Source organism: Mustela lutreola, chromosome 6 (genome assembly GCF_030435805.1).
Source record: "Mustela lutreola isolate mMusLut2 chromosome 6, mMusLut2.pri, whole genome shotgun sequence".
NCBI classification, from domain to species: Eukaryota; Metazoa; Chordata; class Mammalia; order Carnivora; family Mustelidae; genus Mustela; species Mustela lutreola.
Genome location: NC_081295.1, coordinates 154,426,740 through 154,447,897, shown reverse-complemented (window position 1 = coordinate 154,447,897; position 21,158 = coordinate 154,426,740). Strand labels below are relative to the sequence as shown.

Here is a 21,158-nt window from a genome sequence, read left to right as displayed (position 1 = left end):
CAGGTTTTGGAAAAGAGCAGACGGGACCCGTGGGCGTAGGTGTGTCCGGGAGGGTCCCGGCATCTCCGCTGGGTTGTTAAGGCTCTTCGGGAGCCCTTCAGCGGGTCCGGCTCCATCTCCCACCTCCCTGTAGCAGGGTCCTGGCAGGCAGGTCCCCTTCTGTAGGTCCCTTCATGACCCCGCTCCTCCAGTGCTCTGTGTTTGCTTTTATTTCCTGCCTGGAATGTCCCAGGGCTCTGCTTCTCTTCCTCATGGTCTCATGCTCACGGACTTGAACCTTTAGCATCTACTGACTGACTCACAAGCAGGCATCTGATCCAGAGGCTCGTTTTCCAAAAAGTTGTCCGTGTTCTTTATCGCTTAATGAAGTCAGCACATCATGCCACTGTTTTGGGGGTACCCTGCCGTCTTCTCAAACCTCTTTTCTTGGTTTTGGTGATGCTCCTGTCTGCTGTCTTCCCTCTGCCTTCCTGTTCCTTCACAGTCTGAGAAGAGACGTCAGCCTGCCTCTCTGTCTTCAAGTGTGGTGTCCCTTGGCGAGGTCAGAGGCCCTCCCCTGGGTTCTGCATCTCTGGACACTGTGTCTCCCTGGAGCACCAGTCCTGCATGCCAGCTCCTGCTGAAGCCCTTTGCAGATGCACTGGATTTTCAAACCTAGAACGTTCTAGATCAAACCATGCTTTGTGTCTCCCTCCAGATACATCTTCCTAGTATAGCTCAGTGAGATGCCTACGTGAGAACACTCAGCGTCCCCCTTCAGCTGTGTTTCTTCCCGGCTACAACGCGCCGTTTGGTCCCTTTCTAGCATATTCTAGAGTCATCTGTGTCCCCAGTTCCATCAACCCAGGTCCTGTTCTCTCTACCTGCGGGCACCCAGCTCAGGGGTTCTCAGCCCCAAGCCACCTTCCCCGTCAGCCTGTCCCTGAGAGCTGCACGTTCTTGTCTGAAACACAGATGGGATCGTGCCTCTCTCCTGGAAATGAGGGGCTTCTTGCTTACCTGAGCCGGGCCCGTCTCTTGTGTGTGGCTTGTGAGCCTGGTTGGGTCTGCCTGTTTTCACAGTTCACACTCGTGCAGGGGACAGTCCTGCCACTGGGCTTGAGAACGCCTGGTAGGAACTGGCTAAGTTTCCTGTGTCCATGAAATCCCCAGTAGGCCTTCAGTCAGAAATCATCACTCTTTAGGGGACCACGAGCTCTTTGCACACGCTCGTTATGGTATCTATTACACAGAATGTGCTTTTATTTATTAACATGATGTGTTTGAGGCCAGGGTCCACGTCTTCTATTCACCTCTGGGTCCTGAATGCTAGGACGATACCAGTCGGGGTCACAGACGGCGGGAGCGCGTGTCAATAGGAGTTGGTCAGTCAGTAGACGTTCACGTCCAGTGAAAACACACATCCGCCACCGGGCAGCTATTATGTGCTAAGCTTTTAAAAAATCCTTATATAATGCTGAACTTACCTGCGAGAGAAGAATAAATACTTATAATTTGTGTTAGGACTGTAATCAGGGGCGCCTGGGGGCTCAGGCTCTTAGGCATCCAACTCTTGATTCCGGCTCAGGCCCTGACCTCAAGGTCGTGGGACTGAGCTCTGCTCGTGCTGAGCAGGGGGTCCGCTTGTCTCCACCCCCGCCCCCCACAACCCCGTGTCCACTTGGACTCCTGCTCGTTCTCTCTCTCTTTCTCTTTCAAATAAATAAATAAAATCTTTTTTTTTAAGGCTTTAAGCAAGAGGGAGCAGAACAGCAGGAGACAGGTGTGTAGCTAAAATACTAGATGCCGGTGTTTCACTGATGTGTGCTGGAGCAGAGTCATGCTGTTATGATTTCGTGTGTAATGCACCCTTTTTAAAAATTTTTTAAAATTTTTAAAAATTGCTCTGGCATTAATGGGAGCACAGGCATTTCAAGTGGGAAATTAACTGGCAGGATTTTGGAGGAATGTTTATCTAGGTTGAATTCGGTAGTCAAATTACAAAGAAAAGGAGTTTCCGACTTAAGCAAAGAGCTGTAGCCTCAGAATATGCATATCCGTGTGTGTGCGTATGTGTGTGTGATCCTATCGACAAAACTTCCTGTACAAGGCTGTCTGTACGTAACACAGAACAGAAGCAAATCCTGGGCTTGCCCACGTTAGCAGTTCCTTCCCAGGGGAACAAGGACTTAAACGGTCTGACTGGTGTGGCACACCGGGCACATCTGTCTGGATACACAGATCTGTGTGCACATATATGTACGCACACTCATTTGTGTGCGTGTGTGCTTATGCAGTTAAGCCGCATGCCTTTCCATACCGGGGGCAGACTTCTTCATTTATTCCTGTCCCCTAGCCTGTTCTAGCTTGATCCCAAGTAACAAACTGTCCAGCACACCACAGATACTCGAGAATGACTCACCGACAGCCCGGTCCTCTTTGTACATCTCACTGAAATGGAACAAACATTTTGTTCCACTTAAACACCTTTCAGAAGCACCTGGAGTCCCACAGCAGTGATGCATTTACAAGTTTTTATTGGGGCATAGACTCAGCAGCTGCTTACCAAAATTTGGGGGTGGTAGGAGCCCCCGAATTGGAGGAGGAAAACCTGGGAGCAGAAAGCGTGTTTGTGACTTAGAAGAAAGGTCCTGCCTCCAGGGCTCTCCAGGCGGGCTTGCACACGGCTCCAAGAGGAGTATTTCTAAAACACGTATCTGCCAGAAACACATGCCCACACACATTTGTCTTTTAATTGATGGATTTCTTGGCTCTAGATGCTACGGATAGGAAGACGAGGAAGGGGTGGTCCCTTCCCGCAGGGCGCTCCAGCCGGGCGCGTTAGTCTGGAGCTCCCTGGGACAGGCGGGATCGCAGAAGGGGAAGAGCCGAAACCAGGCTGGGACGAGAGAAGCCTCGGGGAGGTGCGGGGACTCAGGAGGTCGCGAGTGGCTCCTGTCCTCCTTAGGACAACATCCTTCGCCCCTGAAAGGCGCTTGCAAGACCTTTGCCTTCCAGCTGCTTTCTCCCTTCTCGTTTTCAAGCATCAACATGTGTGGGCGGGCACACCTGTGTGCATGTGCTAATGCACCCCCCCCCAAGGGCTTCAGCTACAGAGAGTGGAGCGAATCGTATGAGGAAAGACTCACGGGTCACTGGCTTCCCCCCGGCCTCTCCGATGGTGTGCCCACATGTCACACTTCAGTCTCGCGAAATGGTTCTCAGTCTTCGACTTCTAGTGAAAATGCAGGGGTACACGCTGCCCTTGGCCTCCAGAAGGTTCCGTCCAGCTTCATCCCACTTGGCATCTTGGCCCCTCCTGCGTCACTGCACACGTGTGTGACCTTGGACAGGTTACTCAGATGCCCTCCACGTCGGTTTCCTCCCCAGTGGCATGAGATGACAATAGGAACGCCACGATCACAGCCTCGTGCGATCACAGCCTCGTGTTAACTGCGCTCATGCATGCGGAGTGCCTGTCACAGAGCCAGCCCAGCCCCGTGAAGTGCTCTTTAAGTCTTCCGATCACTCTTTTCTTTTTTAAAGCCGTCTCTGACTTTGACAGCCCTCTTTGGTTCTCCTCCTGCCTCTCTCTCTTTCCACTTCTTTGTTGACTCCTCTAACGTACCTACCTCCCCTTCAACATTCGAGTCTCTGCGTTTGTCCCCTGACATCCCAGGTGGACAGGCTGTGATCCCCCCGGGACCCTCCTGCTTCCCCTGTCCCCCGGCATGCAGTGCACCCCTCACCTGCTGCTGGAGTGCTTTATCTAAAGCTCAGACCTTGGAACCTTCCTCCTCTGCTCAAAACCCTGCCAAAGACCCCCCTTTCCGGGACTGGCTTACAGAACTCCTTCCGCAGTGGGCTTCAGCTGTCCCTGCAGGATTTCTCTCTCCCCGTGCCCCTTGGTCCCCCAGGCCACCCTGCACAGCTCCTTGACCCTGGGCCACTGGGCTCCGTCCCTCACATGGCCTTGGACCTGCTGCTCTTTCTTTCACACCAGCTTCAACACCTTTTCCTCCTTGCCCTTCTCCGTGGGTGTTTGATGGCTCGAGGCTTGGTGACCCACACCCCGCCACACCGTTGTCCATTAGACTGCCGGAGCACCCGCCGTTTAGTCTCTCCTTCCCACACACTTCCTCCTCTTTCCTGAGGGCATTGGTGGGAATCTGCGTGCTGTGGGCACATCTGCTGTTGATCCACATTGTCCCAATCCTCTGTGCGCAGGCAAAGGTCAGGGGCAGTGGCAAGGTCATGTAATGTGTCCCACAAAAGCCAGTTCTCACTTTTATGTTCCACTGGTGGGAAAGTTCTGTACGGTGATGTCTAGGAACAATTTTCACTCTTGAACTCTTTCTGATGACCAGCTGTCCGAACGGTTTTCTCTCTGTCCGTTTTGCCTTTCTTGGGGAGCGCGGAGCGACCGCTACATCAGCGCGTTTGGCCCGTCCCGTTGGCCACGAATCCTCAGGCACAGGACAGTTTGTGAAGAAGCCTGCTTGGCACGGCCCCTGGGCGGGGCAGTTTATAGCTTCCTCTTGCAAGTTAATAAATCCCGGGAAGTATGTCAGACGTGCAACAGATTTGCATAGTTTATTTAGTGTAAATGTGTGTGTCTTTGTGCGTTTATTTCTTTAGTTCTTAATTTGCCAGCAGGTATGGTCTGACAATTCAGCAAGCTTTCCCGAGTTAAGGTAAGATTGCTGCAACCTGCATTAACTTTGTAAGGGACCTAAGCTGGGAAGGGGAGGGTGTGCCGAGCTGAGCGCGAGCCCCAGGGCTCATCTGCCCGGGTCCCTCGCGGCCGTGACCCCGGCATGCAGCTTCCTCTTCTGGCTTTAAAATAGGCCTCCTAGATTGTATTTACAAACAACACAGAGTACACTTGACTGTAAGGTTGGCCTGTTGAACTTTTCAGAGAAGAATTCAGGACAGTCCATCCAGTTAGACCCAGTTTCGATATGAGGAGCTCCCTCTTTATTGAAAAGCTTTTTTCTGAATGCTTTCTAGTAGAGGTTTGCTAGATTCCATTTAAACCCAGCTGTGGGATTCATTAATATGCGGTCAGCTTATCTGGCCGCTGACTTTTTGAAAAGGAATATATTGATTTTTTTTTAAAAAATTCATACATAGTACGCCAACGAAAATACACACTTGCCGCATTACCTTTTTTCTTCCCCATAAAAGTTCAGTTTTGTCCCCGAGAAGGAAAATATATTCCAAGACGTGAATGTGATTGAAAATAGAAATAAGTTTTGATGATGATGGAGCTTTATGACTTCACTGTTGGAAGCGGTGTTCAGTATTTTGATTGTTTTTCTCTCGTCTGCTTTACTTTGCCACTGACAGGTACCCCGTTCTATCTGGAGAATAGCTTGTTCCTCCCGCCTTTTTTTCCTAACCCTCCTCTCAATGAAAAAGGAAATATATATCAGCTTAGGAACGTCAAAGGGAAACAGATGGTTTTTCAGAGTTTCTTTCCTCTGAAGTGAAAGCCCTCGCCTCTCGCTGTGGAGCTGGGAAGGAAATTGTTACGGATGTTCTCACTCGGGTATCACTGCCGGTTACACTCATCTCCCGCTAACGGTGTTCTCGCCGCCGGCAGTTCTGATACAGGTTTTGGCCATCACGCCTTTGATGGACGGGTTCCAACAGTTAAATTCGAAGTCAGGACAAGATGCAGTTTTACTTCACATGGAAGAAGAATTATCCTGAATGATGGTTAGGGGGTTCAATCACAGGTTAGGATTTTTAAGGAAGAGCTCACCATGGACTCTTTAGCTATTCCTCCATGAAGCCAAAAGCAGATGAAATTTCTTTCTTTCTCCAAACTCCCTCCAGGGCACACACCAGACTCAAACTTATACTTCGAGGGGCACCTGGGTGGCTCCATTGGTTAAGCGTCTGCCTTCAGCTCAGGTCATGATCCGGGGGTCCTGGGATCGAGCCCCAGGTCAAGCTTTCTGCTCAGTGGGGAGCCTGCTTCTCTCCTTATTGTCTCTCTTTTACTCTCTCTCAAATAAATACAATCATTAAATAAAAAAGACTCATTCTTTGAAGTCTATGCCTGAGTTGCCAACATTAAAAAATAATTTTTTTTTTAAGATTTTATTTATTTATTTGACAGAGAGATCACAAGCAGGCAGAGAGGCAGGCAGAGAGAGAGAGAGAGAGAAGGAAGCAGGCTCCCTGCTGAGCAGAGAGCCCGATGCGGGGCTCGATCCCAGGACCCTGGGACCATGACCTGAGCCGAAAGCAGAGGCTTTAACCCACTGAGCCACCCAGGTGCCCCAAAAAATAATTTTTTAAAAATTTTTTATGTAGGCTCTATGCCCAGTGTGGGGCCCAGTGTGGGGCTGGGGCTGGGGCTTGAACTCACAACCCTGAGATCAAGACCTGAGCTGAGACAGAGAGCTGGGCACTTAACTGACTGAGCTACCCAGGTGTCCTGCCAACGTTTTTAAATTGATGCCTCTCTCTTCTCTGTTGCTCCCGCAAAGTTTCATTTCCTAAACTTCCCTCCAGTTTTGATTTCTTCTCAAGAGTGTTCTTTCTCTTTCTCATTTGTTTTCCCAAAATGATCTCGAAACTACTCCCCTTCCCGTCTTCCCCACCCTGGCCTTCGATCTCCATTCTTCACTTTTGAGTTTACTTCTCCTCGTCCGTAACTTAGAGGGCAGCCTGGAACTTCAGAAGTAAAACAGCTCTCCCTTGTGACTGTTCAGACATCTGTCTGGGTGTGTTATTTTCAGGCGCCAACCCTCGTGGTGGGGCCGCGTCTTCCAAGGTGGGTATCCTGTAAAAGGCACTGTGGTGGGGGACCCCCCGGGCCTTGGGTCTGGCTCTGTGCAACGTTGGGCAAGTTATTGAAACCTCAGGTTCCTGGTCCATAAAGTGGAATAAAAGTACCTCCTTCACAGGGCGGTTATGAGAAATGTTCCTGTGTTCATTCTAGGCTTTCCAGGAACGTGAGCTCCCTTCCCCCGTCCCGGCTCCAGAGCGAGCGCTGTGTGTCGCCCAACCGTGTCGTACGTTAGGGGCGTTGGGAGACATGAAGTGAATTGAAACAGTCTCATATCCTCTGTGTGACAGTGTCTAACTGTCTACCACGTGGAACTGTTAGGGTAGGGAGTGGAGGTGTGGAAAGTTCAGAGAGATGGAAGCCTTCCGGGAGGTGGCCCTTGAGTTGCTTCCTGAAGGGTAGAACAGATGGGCCGGGTGGCCGTTGGGAGATGGTGTGAGTACAGGTGCGGAGCTAAGGGGGAGATGGCCCACTCGAAGCGGGACAGGGAGGTGAGGAGAGGGGGCCAGGGCCACTGGGTTTGCTCTGGGGGTTGGGGTGAAGGGCGTGGTGGCAGAGCCGTGGGACGTGCTATTTGGAGGGTCTAAGCTGGGCCGGATTAGGGTGATCTTTTAGAACATAGCGGGGAGCAGGACTGCCAGAAGTGTGTTGTCCTGAAGGAGTGGCTCATCTTTCAGCGTGGCAAGGAGAGAGGGTCCGTATTGCCTTTTATTCTCTCCAGTGTAGTGAAGGGCTATTTAAATTTTCTGTGACCCGCAGTGTGAAAAAAAAACATACAATGTCATGTACATACACGTGGGCTTCTGAACATTTGTATCATGAAGTAAAGGTGTGTGGAGCGGTAGTCACTGTGGGGACTGCTGGTCTGTCTACGCAATTTGCAAGGTCCAGTGAACCACATGGACAAGCGGCACCCTTTGTTCAGAAAGCGGGAGGAAAGTGCTATTCGACATCCTTAAACATATACCCTCCCCTTGCTTCCACGCTCCTTCTCTTCCTCCGTGGTGTTTTTTTATTTGCTGTTACTTTCATTCTAAAGAAGTTAAAATTAAATTAAAAATGTTGACGAGGGGGCGCCTGGGTGGCTCAGTGGTTTAAGGCCTCTGCCTTCGGCTCGGGTCATGATCCCGGGATCCTGGGATCGAGCCCCGCATCGGGCTCTCTGCTCAGCAGGGAGCCTGCTTCCCTCTCTCTCTCTCTGCCTGCCTCTCTGCCTACTTGTGATCTCTGTCAAATAAATAAATAAATAAAATCTTTAAAAAAAAAAAAAAAAGCATCTGAGTCTTGATTTCGGCCCAGATCAGGACCTCAGGGTTGTGAGTTCAAGACCCATGTTGGGCTCCACAGTGGGTGTGGAGTCTGCGTAAGATTCTGAGTCTGTCTGTCCCTCCTTCCCGTGCTCATGCACACATGCACTTCCTCTCTCTCTCCAAAATGAAACAAAAAGAAATCCCACAAGTAGATTATTGGTGTTTCTGCATGATCAATGAAGAAAGCAGCAAGGATATTTGAAAGGAATATCCATTCCCCGAGCTTTAGGATCCAGAATTCTGCCTTTGTAGAATTTAAGAATTTCTTTCCTTTGGAAGGAAACTGTTAGGCGATGAACTTCAATCACAGGCAAAAATGCTAGAGAACAATGTTTTCTATCTTTGCAAAAGTATAGCTTCCTCAGATTTTTGTCGTAATACAAACTGAACCTCTGTAATACAAACTGAACTAGAGAAAGAGTGGAGAATCTGGAGGGTGTCTGGTCAGTCTGTGTGGTTGGAGCAACATTAAGTCTAAGCAAGCGAAGTGAGACTGATTTGTTTTGACCTGTTTCCTTCCTTAAGCTTTTTGGAACACAGAGTCCTACTTTATAGCTAACCTGGGTATTTCCCCTCATTAACCGAAGCTATTAGGATCACTTTTCCCATTGATGGTTTGACATTTTTGTTCCCTTGATTCCCTCAAATTTTGTACTCAGTATGTAGTTGCTTTATATCTGAATGTCGGTATCACTCGCTGAATATCTATGTCCATGTCTGCATCAAAGTGCGGTGTCAGTTGTACGTGTGGTTGTCGAGTCATCCTATGATGGAATTCAGTAGGCTCACTTGAGTGGATTTACCTTAGGCGGCTTTAAAGATTTTATTTATTTATTTGACAGAGAGAGATCACAAGTAGGCAGAGAGGCAGGCAGAGAGAGAGGAGGAAGCAGGTACTCTGCTGAGCAGAGAGCCTGATGTGATGCGGGGCTTGATCCTAGGACCCTGGGATCATGACCTGAGCCGAAAGCAGAAGCTTTAACCCACTGAGGCACTCAGGTGCCCCAACCCTTAGGCGGCTTTAAACAAAATTTGGAACATGGTGGATACTGCAGAGAAGAATGTCTTGGGCAAGGATTTGTTTTTTGGCTACTTATTGGCGGCAGCTCCTTGAATCACGGAGTGCATAGAGATAGTGCTGAATTGAGTATATTGTGACTTCCCATGGCATGTTAACCAAAGTAAAGCTACATCATCGGTGGGGCATCAATTCTGACAAAAATTTATCATCCGTGGAGCAAATATAAACACCCGCAATGGTACGCATGCGAAAGATCCTGCTTTGTCTCGAGCAGATAGAAGCATGCTGTATGTAAAATGCCAAAATGGTTAAATTAAGACTCTCTCACTCAGATTTAACAAACAGTTCAGGCGTCTTACCTTCACCAAACAGATGAGATGAAAAATTATACTATCCTTTTATTCAGAATGACTAGTTTGCCCCAATTTGCACACTTGCCCCGTGTGTCCCTCTACCCTGAGCGAGGACCACAGCTCGTAGACTCTCCAGCACCTGTCTCAGAATCAGACTCATTATAAAAGTGGCGATCCTGGCTTTATTCTTCCATTAGTACCGGCGTTGTTGAGTGTGGTGTTTTAAAGCATATCATTGCTGGTTGTTGAAAGCGAACATTGGAGGCTTAGAGTCTCAAAGGAGTAATTTCATAATAATCAGGATTAATAACCAACTTTGGAAAATGCACAGTTAGTCTCTCTTTATTTTCATGTTTGAGCTAGGTGTTTAATCCCATAAGTATATGCCGTGTATGTAATTTGGGAACAAATATTTACAGAAGTATTTCAGTCTTCCATCTTAATTTTTACTGACTACATATAGCTTTTGAAAATTTTAAATCCTGTTCCCCCTCCCCCCCAGTCTTTGGGTTTTGAGATTCCTGTAGTTTTCTGGAGCTAAGCAGTCTTTTATTTCTCTGAGATGATTGTTAAAGACTGCATCAGTTAGGCATACAGACTGAAGGTGCCTTGTTTCCTGGGACAGGTGCTGGCCTCCCCAACCCCCTGCACACAGATTACCATGTAGACATTGTAGCTGAGGTTTAAACCCCACTACATGTCTGCATAGCATGATGATTGGTATTTTCATGACATACAGTTCTACTTACGTTTGTGTTATCAAGAGGAAGATGGTTTCCTTTGGTTTGGCTCGGTCACAGGTGGCTGGGGGAACTGTTTGAGTTTTTGCAGCAAGGCTTGGATTTCACTGGACATGCCTGTGCCTGGGCGACGTGAGTGATAGTGCGGACATCTGTGACGTATTCACCGGAAGCCAGGAGGTAGAAAAGGTGGGATTTGACCCCAGTTCAGCCCTCCCTACCTCCGTGGCTTCAGGCCTCTGAGTTCAGTATTACAAGTCTCCTCTGCTTCACAACAAATTGTCTTGAAAGAGTGACCCCCACTGACTCTTCACTTCCTCACCCTGTTTCAAACCACACCCCAGGATACCCTGATTGCCGTGCATTAGGAGGTTGCTCTCACCTCTTTGACCAGATCACTGGGATACCAACCTGGAGGGCACTTTTAATTTTAATTTTAATTTTTTAAAAGATTTTATTTAGTGATCTGAGAGAGAGAGAGCACAAGCAGGGGGAGAGGCAGAGGGAAAGACAGAAGCAGGCTCCTCGCTGAGCAGAGAGCTGGATGCGGTGCTTGATCCCAGGACCTTGAGATCATGACCCGAGCCAAAGGTAGCTGCCTAACCCACTGAGGGACCCAGGGGCCCCTGGAGGACACTTGTTAATACCGATTGCTCCTTTGTCATCGCCTTCACTTTCCCCTGGGCTTCCTGGGCAGCTCGCACTCTGATTGTTTTCTCACAGCGGTCGTTATTTGTTTTCTCCTCGTGGGTTCCTCTTCTGCCCGTCCCTTAAACATTGTTTCCTAGAATTTTCTCTCCAGTCATCTTCTGTTCTCGTTGCAAGTTGTTGTTCAGATCGATGACTTTCTTTACGCAAATCTGTACCTTCATCCTAAAACATTATCCTAGTCAACAGGTCTGTATTTCCAACCATCTGTCAAGATGCACAGGTCACAGGGGACTCTAACCAGGACATCCGACTCAGAACTCATCGTCTCCCTTCTTACAAGCCTCATCTTGGTAAATAGCTCTACTAACCCCGTGGACACCCCGGCGGGAAACCCGAGAGTCCCCTATGACTCTTTCACCTCGCCCCTCCCCCATCCGGGGGTCACGGAGTCCTGTGAGTACAGCTTCGTGTCCTTCCTGCCGCCTCCGCCCATCCTGCTGCCACTGCCGTCACGCGGGAGCTACAAGTCTCATGCAGACCACAGTGCCCCAGAGCAGCGCCTGTCCCGCTGTCCCCACAGACGCGGGGGACCCGTCCTTCCATGCTTTAGTTCCCTTCCCATCCTTGGAACCCGCCAGGCTACCAGCCTCTTACTGCTTCCGTCTGAACCACATTCCAGACTTTTCCTTCCTACGGTCTCAGCCAGTCTTCTCACTCTGACCCGATCACTCCCACGGGGCAGTATTGTGCCCGAATGCCTGGACTAGTACCTTCCATCTGTCCCCCTCTGGGTGCACACCCTGCCAGGAGTCCCCGCCCCCTTCCATCCGGGACTGCCCTCCTCCAGGACGGTCCCCTACCCCTGGCCCCTTGGTTGCTCTTCATCATCTGTGAGATCAAGTTCAGAGTCTTGTTCTATCAGATAAGGTTTTCGGATTCCTTCCCCACCTCCCCTGCCCTGCAGCCCATCTGACTGCAGTCCCCGCCTCTCAGGCTTTGCACACAGTGATCTTTCCGTCTGGATGGCCGTGCTCTGCTCCTCAGGGTCGAGTTCTGTCCATCCTTGGATTTGTAGCTTCTGTCTGTCAGAAGCTTTGACTGGCCCCCTTTCCACTCCGCTTTCCTGCTTCTGTGCCCTCTCGCCAGGCAGCTGGTGCAGCACTTGCTACACTTGCTTGGGCCCTTGATGTTCTCCGATTCCCCTGCAGATGGAAAGCATCTTGTTCTTCTTTCTATGGCTGGTGTCCAGCATGTGTCTGAGCACGAGGCGGCTCAGGAGACACTGGCATAATGAGTGAATGAATGAATGAATGAACAGAAAGTTGAGGAATTTAATCGAACCATGTACTTCTATTACATGCAAGTACTTTGTTTGTTACCAAGAGAAAATTCCTAGAGCAGAGAAGTAGTTTGAGGAGGGCTGGCTCTGTTACAGATGAACACGCAAGGTTGTTTGAAGGTCGTTGGGCCAGCCAGAATTAAAAACAGGAACTGGGGATTTTAGGCCACTTATTAAGTAACTCCAAGTCCCTGAGGTATAAGAAGGAACAATTCAATTATTCTGGTAAACTAAAACTAATTTGCAGGGGAATTTTTATAAGGTAACGAAATTAGGAACAAAAACGTAAAGCCACACATTCTTGTTGATTTAGGCAAACCTATGCGGAGCTACTTTCTTATTCTTAGTCCTGTGTATGGGATACAGACTTTAGAAATTATGGCAAAACCTACATAGGTTGTAAAATGGTTGAGTCATGAACTCTACATATTGTGAATGTGTGTTTTGTTCTTTGTCCTCGGAATAGTTCTGATTTGGATACAAATCAGAAAACATCTGTATCTTAAAAAAGATTAGAAAAGGAAGGCAGGGATAAGACCGAAACTGCCCGTGTTCTGTCTACACTAGGAAAACTTCGTTGCACCCCTTTAAAGTGCAATGGCAGTGAGGTCAAGTCTATGCAGGCTTCACAGTCACACTTAGACCTCAGTTGTGTCACCGGTGAGATTTAATCCCCTGCAGTGGGGTCAGGGAGTAGAAAGAAGCCACATATCTTCAACTGTGGTTGGGAACACTCAGCCGATGGAAGCACTCGGGTAAAGTTGTTTTCCTGTCATGTTCTGAATTGCCAAAGAAAGATGTCGCTTGTGATATTCCTGTTTCTGTAGGGAGTTTCCATTTGGGTCTGTGGGACATAACGAGACAGATGGGGAAGATGAGTGATTAGAAAACATTCGGGTTCTATTTCCGCACGGCCTCCGACACGCTCAGAACGCTTGCTGTCACGTGCTGGGATCCCTCCTCCCGATATGACCCGTCAGCGCACAGGAGTGGTGCGAGGAGGCTGTGGTGTGAGTCGTTACAAGGATTGAGGAGGGCCGGCTGGTGTCCTCTCACAAGAAGTGTCATGACACGCGGACACCTTCATCCGCCCCGCCGTGCCGCCTGCTGAACGGTGCGGGGGCTGCCTCTCTCTGGGTCAGCCTTGAAGTTCAGTAAGATACGATGACGGTCATCTGTATCTACGGAGAGTTACATATTAGAAATTGAACATATTCCACATGCAAATGTATTCCCATTAACATTAGCTAATGAAAATAATTTTTATGACACCTTCTTACCCATTTTAATTTCAATTCTGTCTCTGGTGGCTGATATGACGTACAGAAAAGGTACATAGTGTTTTGTTTTTTGTTGTTTTTTTTTTGGTAAATAGGCCTATATATATATATATATATTTTTTTTTTTTCTTCTTAGAATATCACTTTATACACTGAGAGCTACAGACGCCTTGTTTCCCCACATTTTTTTCTCTACTGGGTTTATGAGCTACCTTTTAAAATCAATATCTTGTTTCTAATTTAACATTTCTTTATGAGGCCATCTCAGTACTAAATCCTAGTACAATGTTGACTGGCACATCAGGCACATTAAACTTTTCTTGCTGACGTGTAGGGCTTCCGCTGACTAGGTATCTCATATTCCCAGGGAGCCCTCAGAACCGGGCACCAGACTGTGATTTTTCTTCTTATTTGTCCTGATAAGTTCCCATCGATTTCAGACACAGAGCTCCTCAAAATACAGTTTACAAAACTATCTAAAAACAACTGCGAGTAACTGTAGAGAGGAGGTTTGCTTTCAACAAGGTGGCTGGGCTTTAAGACTAACTGTCACCCGTTGCGTGCACCTGTCATTCACCATCTAGTAACTTCTGCTACTCGAGAATGTCCAAGTCCTGTGACATCACCAGATGGAGCTCTGGATGCCCCGAGACCGGGAACCCTTCCATTGCGGCCCCTCGAGCTGCAGAGGCTAACCCCGCACGAGCGTCTGTGTTCCCTTTCTCTGGGAAACAGATTCCTATTAATGGGAACCCCGCGGTAATGCTGTGAGGACTCCACCTCCAAAGCTCGGCTTTCATTTTTTTTTAGGCAATAAAATTCATAAGGGATAAATGAAAAATAATTGAGGAGCATTTTTATTTTTACTAGCATGTTTGCTGTTGCTTTACGGCGTAATAGACACTAAAACGCCGACTCGCGAGTCAGAGGAGGAAGATTAGCGCTGCGTTTGGGTGTCTGTGCATCCAAGCATGGAATTGGAGCCTTCGTAGAGTAATTGAACGAGAGCAGGATTGTGGATCGAATTTATCCCCGCTCTTGAGTTTGTTAGCAAATGGCTTTTATTACTTTTATTACAAAGGTTTTGGGGGTAGGGGAGACTTTCAAAAAATGGAATCTCTGTCCTGCTGACCTAGAGGGGGGTGTCTGTGGGCGGTAGTGGTTGGTTTCTGCACCTTGTAGGGGAGTGTGAAGGACAAGTATTAACAGAGGATGAAAGCAAAAGCTAGTGGACTTGCAAGGGCTTTTCAGACCAGCGCCTGAAAGGCTGAAGGGACGGATGGTGTCGGAGCCTGTGGCCCCAGTCTGGAAGGGGACCTGCAGGAATCAGAAAGGGGATAGGCCGTGGGGACCGCCCTGATGTTCTCTCTCGACCATGATCTTTAGACACATGGTGTATTAGTGTCCCGTTGCTGCTGTAACAACTTATCACAAACTGGGTGGCTGAGCAGAACATACAAATTCATTATGCTGTGGTCCTGGAGGTCAGAATTCCAGAATGGTCCTCACTGGCTTATACGCGGAGCGTTGGCAGAACTTTGTTTCTTCTTGAGTCTCTAAGGGGGGAAACTCACCTCCTTCCTTTTTGAGTTTTCAAAGGTTGTATTATGGTCCCCTTCATCTTCAAGGCCGGCAATGACCAGGCAAGTCTTTCTCACACCATATCCCCGGGACCCAGATTCTCCTGCCTGTCTCTTTCATTTATGAGGACCTGTGTAATTACACTGGGTCCAGGAGAATAGTCCAGGATCCTCTCCCCATCTTAGGGTCAGCTGATTAACAACAGTAATTCCATCTTCAACCTTAATTCCTCTCTCCTATCAATGTGATGTTGTCACGGTTTCTGAGGATTAGGACCTGGACATCTTTGGGGGGCTGTTCTTTCAGCTACCACGTACAGCATACACAGTCGATCCCAGTGTAGGTTGTATGCAGCCTTCTTTCTTTTCAACCTCCCGCTGCTCCTCCTCACCCGAAGGCTGTACCGCTTCGTATGGCCAAAGGGGGCATCAACCCCGTAACAGCACGAAGAACTAGTGGGCTGGCTAGTGGCTTGGAAATGGCATGCTCCGTACATTTCATCATTTCATCTCTGTGCAGCAAATCTTTTTGAGCATCTGCTCTTCATTCTCTCAACAAACACCTTCTGAACACCTTCGTGCCGGGCTCTATTACTGGGGATCATCACTGAACAGTACGGATGTCTGTGTGCGCTCGTGGAGCTTAGGTTTGGTGGAGGCTGACGAATACAGAAACACGGAATAAATAGGAAAAGTGTCAGCTCGCAGTAAATGCTAGGCAGAGGACTAACACAAGAAATACGAATGACTCGGTGGCTACTAAAATAGGGAGGAAGGTGGGTTTCTGAGATCCGAATGGCAAGGGACAGCCACTCACGTGAAACAGGGGAAGAATTTTCCAGGCAGAGGGCATAGGAAGTACAAAGGCGGGGATGAGTTTTCTGGGGGAGAAACAGAATGTGGCTGGAGTGGAATGGGCAAAGTCAAGGTGGTATGGGGTGTGTGTCTCGAGGGAGGTCAGTGCCTGATCTCACCCTGGGAAGCCATGGTGGAGAACTTAGGTTCTTTGCATGAGGGGAAAACATGAGAGAGTTTCTAACTAGTTTTTAGACCAAGTTGATGGTGGAGATGGAAATAATATTCACAGATTTGGGATATATTTGGAAGGAGATTGAATCCACGAGACAACAGTGGGATGGATACGAGGAGTGAGAGCAATATGGACGTGAGGGTAATTCCCAGATTTGGGGGTTAAGTGGTGCTGCCACTTCCTGGGGCAGGGAAGAGAGATGGTGAGCAGCGGGGCCGGGGCTGGCGGGGGGGACCAGAGTTCTGGTTTGACCACATTAAGGTTGAGATGCCCATTTGATATCAAAGGGAAATTGTCAAATTAGACAATTGGATATGTAAGTTTTGGGATTTCTGAAGAGGCTTATCTAGGTTAAGGAGTTACTGGCATATGGCTGGTGTTCAAACCATGATCTCCATGAGACTGTCCGAGGAGAGAAGTAGACCCACAGCAAGCTCTGGGTACCCAGCACTGAGAACGTGAACAGAGGAGGTTGGGCTGTCCAGGGAGGCAGAGGAGCAGCAGCTGCTGGTGGTGCCAAAATACCGAGCGTTCAACGGAGGAATGCAGAGCCAGAGCCCGACTGGTCGACAGACGGACTTCGGCAGGCAGCCGCGTGGGGCGAGGATGAAAGGAGTAAACCGGAGGTCAAGGACGCACGCCTGAGATGGGGGGAGGGGGGTGGACTCTGCAGGTGGGCTGGATGGACCCGCCGGCACAGGATGAAGGGGGCGTGTGCTAACGTGGAGCTGGCGTGGCCCTGGCGTTGAGAAGCGGAAGTATTCAGGTCACAGTGTGGAGTGGCTCGTCACCCGGGTATGGAAACCACGCAGGTGGTGGGTACAGGATGGAGAGAAACAGACGGGTGAGGTTTCCTCCAAAACGAGACACTGAGTGGAGAGACCCGGGATTTACAGGAGACGATCACACCCGAGGAGGTTGTACCAGAACTGGGAAGTCTGCAGGCGCAGGGGGAGCTTTGGAAGAGCAGTTCCAGACCTGGTGCCAGGGTGGGAGGGGCGCGGAGCAGGGAGGACTCCACGTGCTGGGAAGACAGGACACCATGAACGTGTCTTTCCACTTACATTTCAGTGAGCATGGACTGAGGACTTGGTGTGGGCAGTGCACCGTGTGTATTCCCCTGGGGCAGGAAAGGAGCCACAGGGCAGGCATGTGGAAAGATAAGTAGTCCCCTGTCTGTGAGCTTTCCAAACCTGCTAAGCTTGTCAAAAGCAGCCCTTTCAGGTCTCCCGCAGGGATTTTTGTATGGTGGATCTTGATACATATTGACTCCTCAATCCAATGAATGAAGTCTACCTAACCATTTAAAAACAATGTTTCATTGTTTAATATTGTCCATTAGTTACAATGTGGTACCGCCACACCCAGCAACTTACTGTGTGTTCAGATAACGTTTCATGATGTGGGACGTGCTCAGGAAGTCAAAGTAAAAAAAAAAAAAAACACTTAAATACTATATACACAATAAGATCCCACTTTGAGGTGTGTGTGTGTGTGTGTGTGTGTGTGTTTAAGAGAGAGAGAAGGACAGAGAAAGGAAGAGTCTGTTGTCAAATTATTATTAGGGGTTATCTCTGAGTCATGAGGTTAGAAGGCTGTTTGTTTTCTTCATTTTCCAAGCTTTCTACAATGCATAAGTATTATATAAACAATGTATCATCAGCCCATATTGTGTAAAATTATTTTTCTCTAAAACTTCATATATATTTTTTTAATTTTATATAACATGTGTAGTAAACATTAAAATCCTAGTAGGCTTTCTCCCATCACAGAGTAATTTCCTAGCGCTTCTTCCCTTTTTTTTTTTTTTTTTTTTTTTGGCCACCATTTATTCCTGTGAATTCCCCTCTGACCTTCCTCTCTTGCCCGGTGCTGCTGAAGGAGATGGCTCGCGTTTCCGTTCGCTGATGAATGAGACCTTGCACGGCACCACAGACAGACACGTTTATCTCTGTTTTCTGTGTCGCTGTGCACGACGTGGAGTTTTGTTGATTTGTCTCTTTGTCTTTTATAGCCCGTGGCTGCCATTTTCCGTTCCAGTCTCCTTTCAATCTTACTTTATTTTTTATTATTGATTTTATGTTTCTTTTCCTGTGAAATGTTTATTCTAAAACACATCCGCAAGTCATTCGTAGCTCTGGCTGGGTACAGTTAAGCATTCCATTGGATGTGAGTGTTTAAGAATATATTCCTTTCGGATCTGTAGGTTTCTCTCGGTTGTGCCTTTGAAAGCAGGTGCAACGCTTGGGTGCCAACACGTCATCCAAAAATATCGTGTACTCAGGTCATAACTAGAGCACAGCACCTTTCCCTGAAGGTTGACTCAAAGGATATTTTGAGAGCGAGTATGATTACTGTCTTCTAAGGTGATCCAGAAGGTAGCAATGAATGTCAAACATGCCTAATCTTCCTTTTACAACCACACCGGAGATAACGCTTGATAAACTGTGCAGCCTGTTCACGTTCTCAAGGTTATGAACTCTACATGTGAATAAGGCAGAATCTCCATCGTTTCTGCCATTGTTTTCTTGAGTTCCAATTCCAGAGTTTGATGAAGAGACCAAGAGCTTACTGTATCTCTGTTGACTCCCGATTTTGTAGACTTGCTTACTCACTTCTGCTTTTCCTGTTTTACGACAGAATAATTGCAAGCTATCTTCCTGGCCCCTCCAGGTGGCCTGCCCCATACTCCTGCTAGGTCCAGGATGGCTTTGTTGAGTGCATGAGCAGAAGGCTGAGGATTTCTTCTTACATCCATGAGGACTCAGCACATTCTCTATTTCGCTTTCTATATTCTTTCTTCTGATGTTGAGGTTCCAACTGGGATTTCATTGTGGATTCACGTCCTCAGTAGTAAGACAAGACCAAGGCAGGATGTAATCCTTGGCTCTGCTGTGTGGGCCGTGTCTTTGGGGAGCATTAGTGCTAGTGATGATCCAAAACAGTTGTGAATGCTGACATCCTCATTTGGTGATGATCTCCTAGGAATTCCTGTATATATGTATGTTTTCAGTTCTCATATACACCGAAGATGATGATTTAACTGAGGAAACTCTAATGAATGAAAAACTACTCTGGGTTGCTTAAGCATACAAGAGCTGATGGAAGGAGGGATCATTGGGTGGAAAGACTTTGTTGGATGACGGGAAGAACGAGTCTGGGATTCAATGATTGCTGTAGATAATCCTCAAAATGAGTTAATCCATGCGAATTAATCTAACGTGTAGAATCAGCTTTGAGGGCAGCTCTCTTGTCCCTGGTCTTTAAAAAGGAGAGTGGAGAAGCCAATATCCAGTCAAGTCACAAAAAAAAAAAGTAATTAAAAGGAAAATGGTTTCTCCAGGAGAAACAAGAAGGGCTTGAGTTTGGTTGAATTTCCTCCCACCTTCCTCCCTTTTCACGGCTGGATCTTCTCAGCTCCCGCGGCACTCTGCTCCAGCCCTCACCTGTTCCAGCATTTCCTCCGGGGGAAACCTGAATACACATTCATTGCTGGGTCAGCAACCTGAGCAACCAGCCTGCGTCTCGTGTGTATCTTGGTGCTGTATGTATGATCGCTCCTCCAGGAATGTAAAGGAATGTTTTCCACTTAACCATAAGTAACAAGTGACTTTATAACTTTAACAATATGACATGTTATTATGGGACATGTCAGATAATCGTGCTCTGGGAAACAAGCTCCCATCGGAGAAATAGAGGAGGTTCTAAGATAACAGATGAAACTGTATTTTCTAGAGGGCAGGGCGAGTCCTGTAATCGATTACCAGGGAAGGAGGGGAGCTCTCCATCCGTGGAGATCCTTAAAAATTGGGCAGAGGAAATATCTGTGAGAAGGGATGACACCTTAAACCTCTTTGGGGGCATGCCGATAGAATGACGAACTATTCTGTGACTCTTTGATGGCTTGGCCTGGAGTAGCGGAGACTGAGGGGAAACAGGAAAACTTCTCTGGGTACGGAAAAGAGCCACTATTGCTTTCCATGGGAAGACAAGTCACAGGAGCTTCACCTAAAGCCTTAGAGATTTAGATTACATTTTATGGGTAAGAATTTTTGAGACCTAGGTTGTGAAAATCCTGTGGACATCTGCAAACTACAAGATAGATTTGTGTGAGACCCAGAGTCAGCCCTCTGATTCTGTTGCAGGAAGAAATATGTATATTTTTCAATACAGTTCCAAATAGAATTATTCCAGCACCCTATATTCAGTTCATGGCATTCTCTTGGGAAAGGAGAACCCCTAAAGCTAGTATTTTCAGGCACCAAACATCATCTCAGTTTTGGGGATAACAGTGGGGAGCAGGTAACAGGTGTGAGGTCCCTTCTGTCTGGATACCTGTACAGGGCTGTGTTGCTGGGTCAGCAGCCCCGGGGTGAGGATGAGCCTGGGACACAGCCCTGCTCTGTTGGGTTAGACTTGTCCTCCCCTCCGGGCTTCTGCCCTGTGAAAATGCAGACGTGTGTGTAGGGTGGCGGGGAAAAACCCTGCAAAAGCCCTGTCAGTACAAAGGGAGGCAAAATACCTATTAAAAAGCATTATCGGGGCACCTGGGTGGCTCAGTGGGTGGTTCAGGTCATAATATCAGGGTGGCTCAGGTCATAATCCCAGGGTCCTGGGATCGAGCCCCACATCGGGCTCCCTGCTCAGTAGGGAGCCTGCTTCCCGCTGCCCCAACCCCTGCCTGCCTCTCTACCTACTTGTGATCTCTGTCAAATAAATAAATTTAAAAATCTTTAAAAGCTTGCTCTTCCTTAGTATTTGGTTGCAGTTTCAACATGCAGCCACATGATGTCACAATTGGATTTTGATTTTCGCTGTGCATTTGTCTCCAATGACAGGTGAAGGCGTTTTCCAGGCTGGAGCAGAGAGGTCTGAGACTCGGGGCGCAGCAGAAGTCCAGGAAGATGAAGACACGCAAGTGGAGGTCCCGATTGACCAGGTAGTCCCCATGTACAAACCAAACGGCCACTCTTTTCTTTCAAGTTCTGGGTTATCTGCTCCAGGCTGTTCCTAAGCGTGTGCTTAGACCGTCTCAGGAGCTGGGCGGTCCAATGACCCACGACACACCCTTAG

The 21,158-nt window shown here is 48.1% G+C and overlaps 1 protein-coding gene across 3 annotated transcripts in view; it reads left to right on the top strand.

The window, feature by feature from the left end:
- The window catches only part of DCDC2 (doublecortin domain containing 2), a 131,506-nt gene that overhangs the window by 88,606 nt on the left and 21,742 nt on the right, over positions 1–21,158 (top strand). For all 3 annotated transcript variants that reach the window (XM_059179457.1, XM_059179459.1, XM_059179458.1), the window contains exon 9: positions 20,924–21,024. In XM_059179457.1, coding sequence (XP_059035440.1) covers positions 20,924–21,024 — 101 coding nt within the window. The remainder of the gene's footprint in view (positions 1–20,923; positions 21,025–21,158) is intronic.